The sequence below is a fragment of the Hyperolius riggenbachi genome, chromosome 2 (assembly GCF_040937935.1).
Source record: "Hyperolius riggenbachi isolate aHypRig1 chromosome 2, aHypRig1.pri, whole genome shotgun sequence".
Taxonomy (NCBI): Eukaryota; Metazoa; Chordata; class Amphibia; order Anura; family Hyperoliidae; genus Hyperolius; species Hyperolius riggenbachi.
The window spans coordinates 128800622-128821219 of record NC_090647.1 but is presented as its reverse complement, the minus strand read 5'-3'; the positions used below and the strand labels follow the sequence as shown (position 1 = coordinate 128821219).

At 42.5% G+C, this 20598-nt stretch overlaps 1 protein-coding gene across 1 annotated transcript in view; it reads left to right on the top strand.

The window, feature by feature from the left end:
- The window catches only part of HIGD1C (HIG1 hypoxia inducible domain family member 1C), a 37995-nt gene extending 27781 nt beyond the window's left edge, over positions 1-10214 (top strand). Inside the window, exons 3-4 of the mRNA XM_068267401.1 lie at positions 794-928; positions 8547-10214. Of these exons, the coding sequence (XP_068123502.1) occupies positions 794-928; positions 8547-8611 (200 nt within the window). The 3' untranslated portion in view covers positions 8612-10214. The remainder of the gene's footprint in view (positions 1-793; positions 929-8546) is intronic.
- The last annotated feature ends 10384 nt before the right edge of the window (positions 10215-20598 follow it).

Genomic DNA, 20598 nt, shown 5'->3' with positions numbered 1-20598 from the left:
AAGATACACAATTGTTTATTTCATATATATACATATATATTATATTCTCCCAAGCAAAAATAAACTAATGAAATAAACAATTGTGTCTATCTTCCTGTTTTATTTTATGTTTAAATCCACTTTTTAAGTTTTAACTGTTTTATTGTTTTTGCTCACATTCATTAAAGTATGCCAGAGCTAAAATCTATTAACTGTTGACCCTGTTTATCTCTCCTTCTCTCCTGAGCCATTTTCTGCTAGGAAAGTGTTTTATAGTTGGAATTTCTTATCAGTGAGGGTCACACTGTAGTCACTTCCTGTCTGAGTCAGGATTGAGTCAGCCACTTGCATACCTGATATTTAACTCTTTCAACACCGCATAGTTATTTGTGTGCTAGGCACTGTACATACACATATCAATCTCATCATGTCACATGACACTTTGGGTATCCTTTAAGAAAGTGTGAACCGGCCCTAAGCAACCTCCAGGCTTTCAGTTCTGTTATGGCTTGTACAGACTTTATATAGTGTGTCCGCCATGCTGCAAAGCACAATTGACAGCAGTCACATTAGATAGCTATACAGCCAGCACAGTTCAGGTGACTGTCTGTTTATGTCTATGATATAGCAGAGAGGCTTTGAAGGAATACTATACTAGTTAGCTGGAAATATTAACCATTGTAAATGGTTTTCAAAAGTGTTATCAATTTAAAGATTTTAGAATCAAGAAATACAAAAGAATCACCATTTTACCATCAAATATTTGTTATTTTTGAAGGCTTTGATGAACTGATTTTTTTTCTTGCATTTGCAGGTGTGGCTGGCTTCTTGGGAGTGGTGGCCTATGGCCTCTACAGACTGCGCAGCCGTGGAGAAGAAAAATTGTCGGTGCATCTAATTCATATGAGAGTTGGAGCACAAGGCTTTGTTGTAGGTGCTATGACCTTTGGTGAGTTACTTCTCCTCACATCTCTACCTCACTCCTCCTCTTAATACAGCTCCATGAAGCTGGCCCTCCTACCATCTGCACAGATAAGAATTCCATCATGTTTGGTTAGTGCTACAGCCTATGAATGTGGTGGGTAGTGCTCTGTTTGTGCTGCAAGAATCATCATTATATATCTTGTAGCTTTTGAAATATTCAAAATCAGCCCCCCTTCAACAGTGAAAAGGCTGAGTGAACTTTTGACCTTTATAAAAACTTAAAGAGACACTGAAGCGAAAAAAAAAATATGATATAATGAATTGGTTGTGTACTATGAATAATTACTAGAAGATTAGCAGCAAAGAAAATATTCTCATATTTTTATTTTCAGGTATATAGTGTTTTTCTAACATTGCATCATTCTCTAATATGTGCAGATTACACAACACTCAGCATTCAAAATGATTCTTTCAGAGCAGTCTGTGAACTAATGACCTCTCCTCTGGCAGAGAAAAAGACATTTGTTTACTTACAGTTGAGATAATAAAAGTCAGAAGATAGCCCTCTCTACGACTTTGAAAGTCGTAGAGCTTAATAGCTTTTTTGCATAGAGATAACAACTGGAGCTTATTAACTCTTCCTGTACTGGAAACAATTACACTGATGTATCTGATCTTAATGTTTTATTTCTTAGCTTTACTACACATTCAAATCATAATATCATAATTTTTTTTCCGCTTCAGTGTCTCTTTAAATGCTTCAAGAACTATAAAGGAGAGAGGGATGATTTTTGAAGCCCAAATGAGCACAAACACAGCACTACACAGCTATACCAAGGTAATGGTATTAGGCTGTTGTAACTCGTGACCTTATTATCTGGGAAAGAATAACTGCTATAGGCCTCAATTCACTAAGATCATGCTAGAGATAATAAGGCAAGAGTAAACTTACCTCCACACGTGAGAGAGTTATCTTACCTCTTCATTCCTTAAGTTACCTCTCCTGTGGTTAATTTACCACCTCTGTAGTTAATTTACCTCCTCTGTAGTTAATTTACCGCCTCTGTAGTTATTTTCACATGCAGCTAATTAACAGCCTGTCTTTAACTCTGGAGTTATTTTAAGGATTGGAGAGTTAATTTAAAGACAGAAGAGTTAACTTTAGGCTTGCCTGAGGTAAAATGTTTCCTGAATACTACATGCCTTATCACCATGGTAACAACTCTAGAAGAGTTATTAAAGACAGGAGATAAGTTTAGTGAATTGAGGCCATTATCTTCAAAACAAAAGCAGCCCAAATCGTAATTTTTGCAGCACAAATGGGCAAAAACAGCACTAACCAAACATGATGGAAGTCAAAGAGCCTCTTTTATACAGCAGTATGACTTGGCCCCCCTCCCCCACAGAACAGATGCTGGAAATGTGCTGGAAGGAGGGTAAAATATTTTGTGGTAAAAATGGAAGATTGGATTATAACCTATACCCTTGGTTTTTTTTTTTTTTTTGTGCTCCTTGGTGCTAGGGAGGATCCCCATTGGTCTTTTGTGCAATCCAATGGGAGCCTGCTTCTACAGTGGAGTCGAGCAGTGAAGGAGCTCCTGAGATCGAGCGCTGTAATTACAACGCAGGAGATTTGGGTGCAGCCGGCGCCACCATAGGCCGTAATAGGAATTACGGCTATAGCAGTGCACCCTGAATAACTTCAGCGCTGTCAGAAGACGGACCAGAAGTTACATTTAAAACACTGTAATTCAGCCTCCAGCAATAGCTAAAAGCCGAATTACATAACTATCCACATGGACCTAGAGGGGGAATAGTATTTAACGCCGCCGGGAACTTGTGCAGCAGCAGGATAATTCATACCGGCTATATCCTGCTCCCAAGTCTCCCGGCGGCCAATTCATATGTATGCCCTGAGATGACTAGAGTAGAGCAGGACAGATGGGGAAATCAGCCTAGTGAAAATGGACACTGTCCTAGCATGGATCCTAGCATGGATTCCAATAGTGCCGGTTGGGAATGTGTTTCTGCTCCCAATCCACTAAAACTGAATAGTCAGCCATAAAATCAAATTCAATATACCCAGTGCTGTGTGTCTATTATGTGGTCTACAACCTTTATAGGAGAAAAAAAAGGGAGGAAATGACATCAGGATTGGTTTCAGTTAGAGGCTGCAAAAATGGAGAATCCCTAGAACAGTTATATATATATTTTTTTTTTATTTACTATATAAAATTCACTGAAATAAAAAACATGGGCAGTACAATACATATGTAAGTAGAACAAGGATTTACTTATATATGTGGTGTTTTTTTTTTCCTGGGCTAGTATGGATATGCATGGCACGCTATTCTGGCTGATGGACTGAGCTTTTGAAAATAAAGAAAACCCTAATAATCCCCCATGAGGAGATGGGTTATTCCAAAACCTGTCAGATTTCTACTACCTATTGTAAGTGACAGCAATATAGGAGAAAAGTAATTTATAGCTTGTTTTACTGTGGAAGAAAACTACTTTTTATTTGTGTTTTTCATGTATTTTAAACTTTACAATTTTTCGTGATAGTGGTCCTTTAACCATTTCAGCCGCCCAGACGTGAAGCTCACTGCTGCGCTCCTGCGCGCGATCCCGTGTCCCCCGGTAGCCCTGGGTTCAGTGAAGGGGAGCATGGTTCCCGATCACCGATCCCTGTTCCCCGCAGAAAAACGAAAGCGCTCACCCGTGAGGCTTCAGTTGTTCTGCCCAGAAGAATTTCCGCATCCCCCTTGTACAAGGAGGGAAACCAAAAATGAAGGTGGCCATCTTGTGGCCAAATAGTAAAACTACATCTACACTTTGTTTACATTACAAATTACTCATATAGGAACATAAAAAATTGACTATGTCCCACACCAAAATATTCCCCAAATAAAATTTTTAATGGGGGGAAAAAAAGACATAGTTACCTAAGGGTCTGAACTTTTTAAATATGCATTTGAAGGGTGTATACTACAAACATTTTTTTTAATTATACGCTTGTAAATAGTGATGGGCGCAAAATGGAAACAATGCACCTTTTATTTCCAAATAAAATATTGGCGCCATACATTGTGATAGGGACAAAATTTAAATGGTATAATAACCGAGACATACGGGCAAATAAAATACATAGGTTTTAATTATGGTAGCATGGATTATTTTTAAAGCTATAATGGCCGAAAACTGAGAAATAATGCATTTTTTTCATTTTTTTCTTATTAATCCTGTAAAAATGCATTTACAGTAAAGTGGCTCTTAGCAAAATGTACCACTCACAGAAAGCCTAATTAGTGGCAGAAAAAACAAGATATAGATCTATAAATTGTGATAAGTAGTGATAAAGTTATTAACGAATGAATGGGAGGTGAAAATTGCTCCGATGCATAAGGTGAAAAATGCCCGTGGGCTGAAATGGTTAAAGAACCAGTCGCACTCATGCTAACCTAGAAATAAAAAATACATACCGTATTTTCCGCCGTATAAGACGCACTTTTTCTCCCCAAAAAATGGGACAGACAATACGGGGAGGTAGCGGACACATGCGGGGGGGGGCGCGGACACATGCGGGAGGCAGAAGGACCATAGCGGGACTTAAGACACGGCAGGTGACATGGTGGGGGGTTACAAAAGGACCATGGGGGAGACAGGATACATGGAGGTGACAGGAGGACCGTGGGGGAGACAGAAGGGACAGGAGGAGACATGATGGGGGTGACAGGAGGACCATGGGGGAGATGGAAGAGACAGGAGGAGACATGGTGGGGTGATGTGAATATGCATGGGGGTGACAGGAGGACCTTGGGGGGCACATAAGAGACAGGAGGAGACATGGTGGGGGAGACAGGAGGACACATGGGGCAGACATGCAGACACATGGGGGAGACATGGGGACACAGGACACATGGAGCAGACATGGAGGATACATGGGGGACACAGGAGGCTACCATTTGAGGGATAACATGTACAAGGCGCTCCGGGAATATGGACGCACCAGGTTTAGTGTTTTTTTTTTTTTTCCCTGGTTTTTGCCCTCTAAACCTGGGTGCGTCTTATATTCCGGAGCGTCTTATACGGCGCGAAATACGGTATATAAATAAATACATACTAGTTCTACTTGCTTAACAGATGTATTGCACTGTCCATGTTATGATTTGATTTTTTTAAAAGGGAAAGCAGAGAATCCTATTCTAGACAGTTTCCATGTTGGTTTTGAATGAAGCTAATCCTGACATTTCCTCCCTCACTTTTTTTTTTTCCTCTTGCTAATTGTGTATTCATTACCCGCCTTCCTCCCAGAGTCTTCAGACTCTCCCACTGAGGTCTATACTAGGAAGTGCACTGTCTTGCGTTATTAGGAGGGGGAAATAAAGGGAAGAGGAAGAATATATTATAGATAAAAAGACCCCTCAGCACTGTTTTGCCTGGCGGTGGCAATGGCAATTAAAGGGCCATTGCGCCTAAGTTATGTGATAACTCCAAAGCATAACATCAGAAAAAAATTTGAATGCAGGATTAGCATCTGTTTATCAAGAAGAAAAAATACAGCATCATCCATTTGTACAAAAAACTGTAATATGCAGAAAGAAGCTACATGCTGTGCAATTTATTTATTTTTTTTTTAATTTTTTTTAAATTTCACTTTCAAAACTGCAGCAACTGGTCTGATTCCGTTACATTTACAAAGTGGCGATATAACATAAGAGTAATTCTGAACCTGTCCATACTTGGGCACGGCTGCCTGTGTTCCTGCACTGTCCTCCATAGTGCGGTCGAGCAGTATTTTCCAACTGTTTTCCTCTTTAAAATGTTGCTGGTGTCAACTTGCTGTAAAATGACCATAAATGTATTAAAGTGTGTGTATTTCAACCCTTCAGCCTATGGCAAGAAGTGGTTAAAATACAATAATGCTTCTGCGTTTCAACACTTGCTATGTTGTGTTTGTACTACCCTCATGTAAATTTGTGGTTTACATTTCTTGCATCACATTATGTTTTCCGTTTTAGGGCCCGTTCACATCTAAAATGGCAAAGCGCCGGCTATTACCGCCGGCAATTTGCGGGAATGATTTTCCCATGATTAACGCAGAAAAATCACTGGACACTGCGGCGGTTTTGGAGCAATTGCGATTAGCAGTGCTATGTATGCTGATCGCGAACGCTAATCACGAACCGCCGGCAAACCGCCACATGTAACACGTTTGCGGTTAACGCTAACCGCAAACGCGGCAGTGAGAACACTGCCATGTGTTACATGCTGTAGCAGTTTTTACAAAACCGCTAGCGGTTTGCCTTGAGCGGGAATCGCGCGATTCCCGCTCAAGTGAGAACGGGCTCTTACACAGCATCATAGCTGTACTGGAAATGAGGATTTGTAGCTGGGAAAAAAACAAGTATTAACAAGTTGTCATATTTACCTGAGGGAAAAAAAGGTGTTTGACTTCATCAGCACCTACCATGTAGAGTGAGAGGGGATATGGAGGAACATATATTTTTCCTTTTAGGGCCCGTTTCCACTAACGCGGAAACCACCGCGATTCCGTAGAGTTTTCCCGCACATGAATCGCACGGGGAATCTCTGCCATAGAGGAGAATGGCGCCGCCGGCCGAATCGCTTGCTCTAGCAATTCGGCCGGAACCCCCCGCAGAATTTGCTGCGGAGTCTGCGAGTCTGCGATCCCAGAGCCGTGCTTGGCACGGCTCATGGGATTTGCCTGCGATCCCGCCCACCCGCTCAGTGCCGGCGCGTGTCGATGATGCAAATGTATGCAATTTTTTATCAGAATCAGAAAACTTTATTCGCCAAGTGCGACCATGTCACACCCGGAATTGCTTGTGGTTACATGGCAGAGACAAAGAGAGTAGAGAACAGACAGTACAAGCAAGCATCAATACATACAAACATAGTGGGGATAACATTGCACTAAAACGGGGCATAGGGGCTGGACCATGTCCTTAGGGGTTCGCATATGGGAGGGTGAGTGAGTTCAAGAGAAGGACCGCCTGAGGGAAGAAAGAGTTCCTGTGCCTTGTGGTTTTGGTGAAACAAGTCCTGAGGCGGCTGCCAGAGGGGAGGCGGTTGAAGTAGCACTAGCCGGGATGTGAGGGGTCGTTCAGTATCTTATACGCCCTTCCCCGCAAATGGTTGGTGTGTAGGAGGTCCAGGGGTGGCAGAGGTGACCCAATGATCCTCTCCGCAGTGTTGATGACTCTTTGAAGTTTTATCCGGTCACCTGCGGAAGCGCCTGCTTACCAGACAATGGAGGAGCAGAGGATGGACTCAATAGTGGCGGTGTAAAAACAGGTCAACAATTCCTGTGGCATGCTGAACATCCTCAGCTGTCTCAGAAAGAACAGTCTCTGCTGAGCCTTCCTCTGGATTAAACTGGTGTTCTCCCCCCACCGCAGGTCCTTTGTGATAGTAGTGCCCAAGAACCGTACACTTCACACTCTGGGCTCCTCACCGCCTTCTATGAGGACGGGAGCTGGAGAAAAAGGGCGCTTACTGAAATCCAAGACCATTTCAACTGTTTTGGTTGTATTAATAACGAGTTTGTCTGAGCACCAGCTGCAAATGCGTTCAATCTCATTGTGGTAAGCCTGTTCACCGTCACTGCTGATGAGACCAAGGATGGTGGTGTCATCTGCAAACTTGATGACCTTAACGGAGTTGGTGGATGAGAAGCAGCCGTTCGTGTATAGGGAAAACAGGAAAGGGGACAGAACGCACCCTTGTGGGGCACCAGAGTTTGTTATTCTTTCCTGGGAGGAGCAGGTGCCAAGCTTGACAAGTTGCGGCCTGTTGGTAAGGAAGTCCCTGATCCATGCACAAAGAGTGGGATTGAGACCGAGTTGTGCCAGATTAGTGTGCAGAATGTCCGGGCATATAGTATTAAATGCGGAACTGAAGTCGAGGAAGAGCAACTTGGCATAGGTGTTTGGTTTATCCAGGTGTTCCATGATAGACGCCAGGCTACAGTTGATGGCGTCCTCGATGGATCTGTTAGCCCTGTATGCGAATTGGAGGGAGTCCAGAAGGGGGATCAAACTAGTCAAAGAAAATGCTAGGAAAAACGCTAGAAATAAACAAAAAGGCAGAGGTCTGCAGGAGCCATTGTAACCGTGGCTGCCTCTCAACAGGGCGCCAATGTAATTTTATGCACATATATGTAGTTTGAAAATTGACCAATCAATTTAAACCTGGGTTTAAATTGATTGGTCCATTTGCAAGCTGCATATATTTGCATAAAATGTTTTTCATACATTTGCATCAACTCGGAAATATTTTCATCTCATTGATCATCCCTACTGCTGGCCCTCTGTCTCTGATACCCTGAACAAGCATGCAGATCAGGTGCAACTGAACTCTGACGAGATTAGCTGCATGCTTGTTTCTGGTGTGTGAATCACTTCTGCAGCCAAACAGATCAGCAGGACTGCCAGGCAACTGGTATTGTTTAAAGAAATATATGGCAGGCTGCTTCTATCTCTCACGTAAGACTCCCTTTAACCTGAATGTAAAGCAGCATTTGAACCTTAATTTGGGACCAATAAACAGTTTATATGGAAATAATTGTTTGAACATGACTTTCTGCTAATTGGTGACATGCCTTTCTTTTTCCGGTTTAGGTGTATTATATTCCATGTACAGGGAGTATATCAAGCCTCGCTTTGAGCATCCAGATGATAAATGAGAAGTCCAGTAAAGAAGACACAAAAAGAACACAGAAGTTTGCGTCTAGAAGACACGTCTGATCCTCTTATGGACGTCACACAAGATCCTTAGTAGTGATTTGTAGAATGTTTAATCTTTTTAACATATCTGTACTGTTTGTGAGCACATCACAGTAACCAACTTGTTCTGTACGAATAGCAGTGGGTGTTTGTATGTTACTAGCAGTGGGAAACACATTATCCAGTAGCCAACATCTCCACTGTATGCAGCATTTCCAGTCTGTGTACAATGGAGAACTGTGCCTCTAGCCTCTTCAGGGATAGACTGCCCCTTCACACCGTCCCGACTGACATACCTCAACTTGTGGAGCCCCTCTTGGTACAGGTTTTTTTTTGTGGCTGCAGCTCTGTTTTAAATGTTAAGGTTTCTACTTGGTTGTCTCCTCAACTACTGGAACACGACACAACCATATTGGACGATTCCCGACCAGATAACTCCATCCTCTGGTTTGGTCATGGTTCATAAGATATTGGGGAGGGGGAGTGGAGAGCAAGTACCAACAAAGTATTAGAGAGCAACTAATACCTTTTTTGCTGGTCAAGTTTTTTTTTTTTTTTTTTCCCACACACAAGTTTTTCAGCATCCTTACACACAGAACCTCTTCTGGACCTGTTCTGGCTCCAAAGAAAATGAATAGTTCTGTGTATCATCGCTTTACTGTGCATCTATCCTGGAAATGTCATTAGAGCACTGCTTTGACTAGTCTAGAGAAATGGCAGGTAATAAGTTCAAAACTCCTTCCAATTCCTAAGTACTGATATAAGACTAGGATTTTCACTTTGACCAGTGACTGATCACGAAACTGAATTGGCTGGATAGATGTACACATTCCCATAGTACATACACAGCTCTCCTCCTTGGGGTAAGACTGACAGCAGCCGATCACCCTGATTTCATTGTGTTCACCTAGGAACATGTATGAGCTATTTATCTGAGCACAGATTTGCCTAGAGACTGGATGGAAGGAGCTGGATCCAGACCCTTCCCAAAACTTAGTTGAGTGGAAAAGGAATTAACTATCAGGGCAAAAGACAGATTTAAAAATCTTTCCTGATGTTTGTGTCCGGCCAATGGTGCTGTTCATAGACATTAGAAAGTTGTTTGAATCAGCCAAAAATGTCTTTATTAGGCGTTTATTATATCTGTGGATAACTTAAAGGTAGTGTTGCTATTTCATTTAACTCCGAAACGTCCTCCTTCGAAGCTGGAGGGAGGAAGTATTGGTGTTAAAGGAAACGCACCAGTCCTGCTGTTCCGTGCTGAAATGGTGCTGAATGCGTGTGTTTGGGTTCCAAACTTTGTATTGCTGAATTTGAACACCAACACTACTTAAAAGTATACAGCTGTTTGTGACGTGATCTGACATATCTGATTAGCATCAGTGCTTTGATAGAAGTTTGCATCTATTGGTCATGTAGTTCCTTGTCATTGTATAATCTTTTTATTGTTCTTCACATCAACTCAGTTCAGCTGGATACTAGATCTCTTAATGCATAAATTTGTATGAGGCCAAATGTGTTAAACTATTGAAAAGTGTTTGAATTAAAAAATAAAAAAAGTCATCTTTTGCAAGTGCCTGATTTTCAAAAAAGAAAGTTAAATCCTATAATTGTGTGGTGTGGATGCCGTGATATTCTTGGTACTTCAGATACAACATACCGTGTTTCCCCTAAAGTAAGACATCCCCTGAGAATAACCCCTAGCAGGAATTCCTAGCATGCTTGAAATATGACATCCCCCGAATGTAAGCCCTAGGAGCAGCCCACATGACACCAGCAAGTCACGTTCAATACAAAGCCTGGATGCAGGAGAGCAGCAGTATGAGTTCTACAGTCCTGTACAGGTCCTTCTAAAAAAATTAGCACATTGTGATAAAGTTCATTATTTTCTGTAATGTACTGATAAACATTAGAGTTAGCTTGATGATTTTGGCATACAGCTCATGCAAACCCAAAATTCCTATCTCAAAAAATTAGCATATCATGAAAAGGTTCTCTAAACAAGCTATTAACCTAATCATCTGAATCAACTAATTAACTCTAAACACCTGCAAAAGATTCCCGAGGGTTTTAAAAACTCCCAGCCTGGTTCATTACTCAAAACCGCAATCATGGGTAAGACTGCGGACCTGACTGCTGTCCAGAAGGCCATCATTGACACCCTCAAGCAAGAGGGTAAGACACAGAAATAAATTTCTGAACGAATAGGTTGTTCCCAGAGTGCTGTATCAAGGCACCTCAGTGGGAAGGAAAAAATGTGGCAGAAAACGCTGCACAACAAGAGGTGACCGGACCCTGAGGAAGATTGTGGAGAAGGACCGATTCCAGACCTTGGGGGACCTGCGGAAGCAGTGGACTGAGTCTGGAGTAGAAACATCCAGAGCCACCGTGTACAGGCGTGTGCAGGAAATGGGCTACAGGTGCCGTATTCCCCAGGTCAAGCCACTTTTGAACCAGAAACAGCGGCAGAAGCGCCTGACCTGGGCTACAGAGAAGCAGCACTGGCTCAGTGGTCCAAAGTACTTTTTTCGGATGAAAGCAACTTTTGCATGTCATTTGAAAATCAAGGTGCCAGAGTCTGGAGGAAGACTGGGGAGAGCAAAATGCCTAAGGTCCAGTGTCAAGAGTACCCACAGCTGCTGGTGTTGGTCCACTGTGCTTTATCAAGGGCAGGGTCAATGCAGCTAGCTATCAGGAGATTTTGGAGCACTTCATGCTTCCATCTGCTGAAAAGCTTTATGGAGATGATTTCATTTATCAGCACGACCTGGCACCTGCTCACAGTGCCAAAACCACTAGTAAATGGTTTACTGACCATGGTATTACTGTGCTCAATTGGCCTGCCAACTCTCCTGACCTGAACCCCATAGAGAATCTGTGGGATATTGTGAAGAGAAAGTTGAGACGTAAGAACCAACACTTAAAGAGAATCTGTATTGTTAAAATCGCACAAAAGTAAACATACCAGTGCGTTAGGGGACATCTCCTTATACCCTCTGTCACAATTTTGCCGCTCCCCGCCGCATTAAAAGTGGTTAAAAACAGTTTTAAAAAGTTTGTTTATAAACAAACAAAATGGCCACCAAAACAGGAAGTAGGTTGATGTACAGTATGTCCACACATAGAAAATACATCCATACACAAGCAGGCTGTATACACCCTTCCTTTTGAATCTCAAGAGATCGTGTGTTTCTTTCCCCCTGCAGTTCTCATGCACTGAAGTTTCAGGCTGCTCGTTTCTTCCTGCAAACAGCTTTGCCCTTGTCTAATTCCTCAGTATGTGAAAGCCCAGCCAGCTCAGAGGACGATTTATCCAGCTTGTAAAAGAGAAGAGAGAAGCTGCCCTAATCTAAATAATACACAGGCAGTGTGCATAGAGGGGCCTGGAAGGGGGAGTTCATAGCAGAACCACAACACTGAAGAACTTGGCAGCCTTCCAGACACAGGCCGACAAGTCTGACAGGGGAAAGATACATTGATTTATTACAGAGACTTTGATAGCAGAAAGTGCAGCAGTAAGCCAGAACACATTAGAATAGCTTTTGGAACTTGTAGGATGATAAAAAACAGGATGCAATTTTTGTTACGGAGTCTCTTTAAGGCCGCTATCGAAGCATCCTGGCCTCCATAACACTTGAGCAGTGCCACAGGCCTCCATGCTATGCCGAATTGAAGCAGTCATTTCTGCAAAAGGATTCCCGACCAAGTATTGAGTGCATAACTGAACATAATTATTTGAAGGTTGACTTTTTTTTTGTTTTGTTTTAAAAACAGTTTTCTTTTATTGGTCGGATGAAATATGCTAATTTTTTGATAGGAATTTTGGGTTTTCATGAGCTGTATGCCAAAATCATCAATATTAAAACAATAAAAGGCTTGAACTACATATAAAAATATATAGTCTAATGTTTATCAGTACATTACAGAAAATGAACTTTATCACAATATGCTAATTTTTTTAGAAGGACCTGTATATGCAAAACCTTTTAAATCAGGATGATACCATTTATTGGCTAACTAAAAAATAAGAATAAGCAAGCTTTCGGCCTTGCAGCCTTCGTCGGGCTTACATCCTGTTTCAAAAAAAATGTGTCTGTCCAGTTGATGTAAGTCCTGTATATGTGTCAGGCAATTTGTGTTTTTGTTGGAGCCAGCCCTCCTGATCTGTCATGATAAACATCAGCAGCACTTCACCTTTTCCCAGGACACACAGCATATCCTATCATAGCTCTGGGGAGCCTGACAGAGTTCTCTGCCTGCAAGAAATAGACTCTTACCCACATGAGACGCAGAATCAATTTCCTGTAAGTGAGCGCTTAAATCTGCACACCACAAGCTCTGTGCATGCTGCTTGTGTTTCAGCATGGCATGCAGTATACTGTATACATTTTGTATATGAAAGCTACTCGTGTTTCCCCCCCAAAATAAGACCTCCTCTGAAAATAAGCCATAGCACATCTTTAGGAGCAAAAATTAATATAAGACCGTGTCTTATTTTCAGGGAAACACGGTATCTCACTCCTTACCCATTGAATGCGGCCATTTTAATCTGCGCGGCATATGTTCCTAAATGTTCACTTTCCTATGGTAGAAATATAAGACCTCACCTGAAAATAAGCCCTGGCACATATTTTAGAGCAAAAAACACTCTTATTTTCGGGGAAACACTGTATCCTGATGAGTCTCCATCAGTGTGAAGGCATAGACTGCCATAATAGTAAAGGCATACATCGTCCTCTTGTCTCCTGCACTATAATTCTATTACTTATAGAAAGATTATTTTATAGTTATTGTCACCCAAGCACACAAATAATGGGTCTTAGTTGTATATGTTCTAGGTATGGGCTATACAAGAAATGTTTTTAATAAAACTTTGTTAAAAACAAACTTTATACAAAATTCTTAGGTGTTCTAAACAGTGGCGTATCTGGGCAATATAGAGCCTATGGCAAACACTGAAATTGTGCCCCTTGTCAGAGCCCCCTTCCCATCTAAAAATAGCATCCTTTCCCGTGTACATATGTTATGGTGGCCTGTGTTTTTTGCTTGGGATATTGCTAAAATTACTTTTTGGAAAATATATCTTCTTCCATCTCTATCCTCTTTTCTAACACTAAGCCAAGTGCACCCTACATACACAAGTCTAGTAGCCATGTTCCCCAGATAACAGAATTAATCTGATCTGAGGTCTGATGGGCGGGGGGCAGGCAGGGAGGCGCAGCACAGGGGAAGGCATGGGACACAGAACGGGCATGCATGGGGGCACAGAACGGCCATGCCTGTACCCCTCTAGATATGCCTTTGGTTCTAACTTAAAATACTATATAGATTCAATTACGATGTATATCAATTTACGGTAGTCACAATTCTGTGTAGAAGCTTTATTTTATAACCAGGATTGGTTGTGTGCCAGCAGTCCAAAATAATGCATGCTCACTAGTGCCATAGGCTGAAATACAGCCATTATCCCACAGAGTTCTGTTATCCTACAGGGATTTCTTACCTGCTTTTATCAAAATCATTATGGATATGATACTTACTGATTCAGTCTGCTGTGTGGTAAAGTTATAGTCCAACAGATACGCATGCCAATGAAAATGGGCAAATGGATATAGTCGTCATGCAAGAGCTCTGTGCTCAGCTGTTTGGAATAATTCCCATACCTCTGCGTTTCTGATGTATGACTGAGGATTGTGAAGATAGACAACTGGTGTGATGTGCTCCTCCTACTGGCTATATTCTATCTATAAGTGACCAGCAGGAGCTTTGCATATGTACTTGTGGATATAGTCATAAATCAGTGAGAAATGAACATACTCCATATTGGCAGGAACAGTCAGTTTTCAGTATTGTTCGGTTTTCCCTTTAGTGACTTTAATTTTTTTTTTTGCAGAGGTAGGGGATGATCACTGAGATGCTAATTTTATGAGTTGATACAAATTGTGTTCAAAATTGCATTCCACTTGGAATTGGGCCCATAAAATGCAGCTCCTGGCAAACTACTGTATATTCCGGCGTATAAGACGACTGGGCATATTAGACGACCCCCCAACTTCTCCAGTTAAAATATAGCGTTTGGAATATACTCTCCTTATAAGACTACTCCTCTTCCAACGCACACACCCAATTAAAAAAACAAAAACATACTGGTGCTATGTATGAACAGATACTGGTGCTGTACTGTATGTGGTACCCAGTATATAACAGTATACAGGGGATTGACTGGTTGGATTGGTCCACTCTCCATAAGTGGATTGGTCAGCTCTACCTGTTTATCAGAGCGATATGGAAGAATAGATTGTGCTGTACCCAAAAACACGCCTCTTTCACCTGTCTAGCCCACCTTTGTATCCTATTTACTTCCTCTGCTTCTCCGATCTCGCACATGTGCGCCTGCGCCGCTTCACTACAGTCCTCAGCAGCGAGATCTGAGAGGCGGTAACGGGATAGGGCGTATCACCCGGCATCAGTGACCCCCGGCGTCTAAGACAACCCCTGACTTTTCTAAAGATTTTCAAGAGTTAAAAAGATATTATACGCCAGAATATACAGTTGATTGCCCAATTCCAAGCCACCTGAAATTTGCAGCACATTTTCAATCTCAGAAAATTAGCATATTTCTTTAGCTCTGCTATGGGCTTACATTGTAGTTCCAGTTTTATTTAACCACTTCCCGACCGCCTAACGCACAGGGGCGGCCGGGAAGTGGAGCCCGCAAGGACCAGCTCACCCACAGAGGCGGCGGTCCTTGTAAGGTCATGGGCAGAGCGATTGCGTCATCCGTGACGCGATCCTCCGCCGCCACTCGACTCCACTCACCCACCGCAACATTCCGCCGGCCATACAGAAGCGCCAGCGGGATGTTAACCCGACGATCGCCGCATACAAAGTGTATAATACACTTTGTAATGTTTACAAAGTGTATTATACAGGCTGCCTCCTGCCCTGGTGGTCCCAGTGTCCGAGGGACCACCAGGGCAGGCTGCAGCCACCCTAGTCTGCACCAAGCACACTGATTTCCCCCCCCCCTACCCCCTGATCGCCCACAGCACCCCTCAGACCCCCCCCTGCCCACCCCCCAGACCCATGTTTACACCCAATCACCCCCCTAATCACCCATCAATCACTCCCTGTCACTATCTGTCAACGCTATTTTTTTTATCCCCCCCTGCCCCCTCCTGATCACCCCCCACCCCTCAGATTCTCCCCAGACCCCCCCATGTACTGTATGCATCTATCCCCACCTGATCACCTGTCAATCACCCCCTGTCACTGCCACCCATCAATCAGCCCCTAACCTGCCCCTTGCGGGCAATCTGATCACCCACCCACACCAATAGATCCCCCGCAGATCCGACATCAGATCCCCTCCCAAGCGCAGTGTTTACATCTATTCTCTCCTCTAAACACCCACTAATTACCCATCAATCACCCCCTATCACCACCTGTCACTGTTACCCATCAGATCAGACCCTAATCTGCCCCTTGCGGGCACCCAATCACCCGCCTACACGCTCAGATTGCCTTCAGACCCCCCCTTATCAATTCGCCCGTCCATTATTTACATCTTTTCTTCCCTGTAATAACCCACTGATCACCTGTCAATCACCCATCAATCACCCCCTGTCACTGCCACCCATCAATCACCCCCTGTCACTGCCACCCATCAATCAGCCCCTAACCTGCCCCTTGCGGGCAATCTGATCACCCACCCACACCAATAGATCGCCCGCAGATCCGACATCAGATCACCTCCCAAAGTGCAGTGTTTACATCTGTTCTCTCCTCCAAACACCCACTAATTACCCATCAATCACCCCCTGTCACTGCTACCCATCAGATTAGACCCCTATCTGCCCCTAGGGCACTCAATCACCCGCCCACACCCTCAGAACGCCCTCAGACCCCAGCCCTGATCACTTCGCCAGTGCATTGCTTGCATCTATTTCCCCCTCTAATCACACCTTGAGACACCCATCAATCACCTCCTGTCACCCCCTAGCACACCTACCCATCAGATCAGGCCCTAATTTGCCCCGTGTGGGCTCCTGATCACTCGGCCAAACCCTCAGATCCCCCTCAGACCCCCTTCCGACCACCTCCCCAGTGCATTGATTGCATCTCTTTTCCCCTCTAACCACCCCCTGAGACACCCATCAATCACCTCCTGTCACCCCCTAGTACTCCTATCCATCAGATCAGGCCCAATACAACCTGTCATCTAAAAGGCCACCCTGCTTATGACCGGTTCCACAAAATTCGCCCCCTCATAGACCACCTGTCATCAAAATTTGCAGATGCTTATACCCCTGAACAGTCATTTTGAGACATTTGGTTTCCAGTCTACTCACGGTTTTGGGCACGTAAAATGCCAGGGCGGTATAGGAACCCCACAAGTGACCCCATTTTAGAAAAAAAGACACCCCAAGGTATTCTGTTAGGTGTATGACAAGTTCATAGAAGATTTTATTTTTTGTCAAAAGTTCGCGGAAATTGATTTTTATTGTTTTTTTTTTTCACAAAGTGTCATTTTTCACTAACTTGTGACAAAAAATAAAATCTTCTATGAACTCACCATACATCTACCGGAATACCTTGGGGTGTCTTCTTTCTAAAATGGGGTCACTTGTGGGGTTCCTATACTGCCCTGGCATTTTAGGGGCCCTAAACCGTGAGGAGTAGTCTACAAAACAAATGCCTCAAAATGACCTGTGAATAGGATGTTGGGCCCCTTAGTGCACCTAGGCTGCAAAAAAGTGTCACACATGTGGTATCCCCGTACTCAGGAGAAGTAGTATAATGTGTTTTGGGGTGTATTTTTACACATACCCATGCTGGGTGGGAGAAATCTCTCTGTAAATGGACAATTGTGTGTAAAAAAATCAAGATTGTCATTTACAGAGATATTTCTCCCACCCAGCATGCATATTTTTGTCACAAGTTAGCGGAAAATGACACTTTGTGAAAAAAAAAACAATTAAAATCAATTTCCGCTAACTTGTGACAAAAATAAAATCTTCTATGAACTCACCATACTCCTAACGGAATACCTTGAGGTGTCTTCTTTCTAAAATGGGGTCATTAGTGGGGTTCCTATACTGCCCTGGCATTTTAGGAGCCCTAAACCGTGAGGAGTAGTCTTGAAACAAAAATGACCTGTGAAATCCTAAAGGTACTCATTGGACTTTGGGCCCCTTAGCGCAGTTAGGGTGCAAAAAAAGTGCCACACGTGGTATCGCCGTACTCGGGAGAAGTAGTACAATGTGTTTTGGGGTGTATTTTTACACATACCCATGCTGGGTGGGAGAAATATTTCTGTAAATGGACAATTGTGTGTGAAACAAATCAAAAGATTGTCATTTACAGAGGTATTTCTCCCACCCAGCATGGGTATGTGTAAAAATACACCCCAAAACACATTATACTACTTCTCCTGAGTACGGCGATACCACATGTGTGGCACTTTTTTGCACCCTAACTGTGCTAAGGGGCCCAAAGTCCAATGAGTACCTTTAGGATTTCACAGGTCATTTTGCGGCATTTGATTTCCAGACTACTCCTCAAGGTTTAGGGCCCCTAAAATGCCAGGGCAGTATTGGAACCCCACAAATGACCCCATTTTAGAAAGAAGACACCCCAAGGTATTCTGTTAGGACTATGGTGAGTTCATAGAAGATTTTATTTTTTGTCACAAGTTAGCGGAAAGTGACACTTTGTGAAAAAAAACAATACAAATCAATTTCCGCTAACTTGTGACAAAAAATAAAATCTTCTATGAACTCACCATACTCCTAACGGAATACCTTGGGGTGTCTTCTTTCTAAAATGGAGTCATTTGTGGGGTTCCTATGCTGCCCTGGCATTTTAGGGGCCCTAAACCGTGAGGAGTAGTCTGGAAATCAATGCCGCAAAATGACCTGTGAAATCCTAAAGGTACTCATTGGACTTTGGGCCCCTTAGCGCAGTTAGGGTGCAAAAAAGTGCCACACATGTGGTATTGCCGTACTCAGGAGAAGTAGTATAATGTGTTTTGGGGTGTATTTTTACACATACCCATGCTGAGTGGGAGAAATCTCTCTGTAAATGGACAATTGTGTGTAAAAAAAAATCAAAAAATTGTCATTTACAGGGATATTTCTCCCACCCAGCATCGCTATGTGTAAAAATACACCCCAAAACACATTCTACTACTTCTACTGAGTACGGCAATACCACATGTGTGGCACTTTTTTGCAGCCTAACTACGCTAAGGGGTCCAAAGTCCAATGAGCACCTTTAGGCTTTACAGTGGTGCTTACAATTTAGCACCCCCCAAAATGTTGGGACAGTAAACACGCCCTACAAATGACCCCATTTTGGAAAGTAGACACTTCAAGGTATTCAGAGAGGGGCATGGTGAGTCTGTGGCAGATTTCATTTTTTTTGTCGCAAGTTAGAAGAAATGGAAACTTTTTTTTTCTTTTTTTTTTGTCACAAAGTGTCATTTTCCGCTTACTTGTGACAAAAAATAATATCTTCTATGAACTCACTATGCCTCTCAGTGAATACTTTGGGATGTCTTCTTTCCAAAATGGGGTCATTTGGGGGGTATTTATACTATCCTGGAATTCTAGCCCCTCATGAAACATGACAGGGGGTCAGAAAAGTCATAGATGCTGGAAAATGGGGAAATTCACTTTTTGCACCATAGTTTGTAAACGCTATAACTTTTACCCAAACCAATAAATATACACTGAATGGTTTTTTTTTTTTTAATCAAAAACATGTTTGTCCACATTTGTCGCGCTGCATGTATACAGAAATTTTACTTTATTTGAAAAATGTCAGCATAGAAAGTTAAAAAAAAAACATTTTTTGCCAAAATTCATGTCTTTTTTGATGAATATAATAAAAAGTAAAAATCGCAGCAGCAATCAAATAGCACCAAAAGAAAGCTTTATTAGTGACAAGAAAAGGAGCCAAAATTCATTTAGGTGGTAGGTTGTATGAGCGAGCAATAAACCGTGAAAGCTGCAGTGGTCTGAATGGAAAAAAAGTGCCTGGTCCTTAAGGGGTGTAAAGCCCTAGGTCCTCAAGTGGTTAAAATGGTTGTAACACAAATCATTTGTACACAGATCATTTTGTAACCTGCTGTTAATAAAGATCTCCTTTCCACTCTCTGCAGCAACCTACTGTGTATTTTCTAGTTACATCAAATGACTCACATTGTGCTTCTTTGCAACAGTTCACCATTTTGTGGATGAAAGAAACCAAATTCTCATTTTATGTTTATAAGTCTATCTTTTTTCCCTTCTACAAAAGTGGTGTTATGCTGGGTACACACTATGAGATTTTATGGTCGATTTACTGTCATCGATTATTTCCAACATGTCCGATTCGCTTTCCAATCGATTTCTGAGCATTTTCCGATTGATTTCCGTTAACTTTAATAGGAAATCGATTGGAAAATTCTCGGAAATCGATCGGAAAGCAAATTGGACATGTTAGAATTAATCGATCTCACAGTAAATCGGCCAGAAAATCTCATAGTGTGTACCCAGCATTACACTTAGTAGCAGCAATTGAATACAGTGGATTGGAAAACGAGACATCTGTAAGGAGATAAGGGTAAAGTGTATTTATCGGAGAGCAGGTGCTGTCTGTGTGCAAACATACCTAATTGCTTCCTGTTAGACAGTTCCAGAATTCTGGCAATAAAACCATATATGCCCAGCCTCCGCTACTTCCACCTTCTGAGTGATTTCAGCTCCCCTCATCCTCTTAATGTGGTTTGCAATACTTGTGCATTACATGCTATTTTATAGTGATTGTGCTCATGTTAACCAGTCATGTGCTGCAGACAGTGTGTTAGGATAATGTAGTGTGTTGTAATGCCAAGATGTAAACAAACCCATTGAGTTGTATGGACAGTGAAATGTCATGTATTACGTTATTGTATAGCTCATAG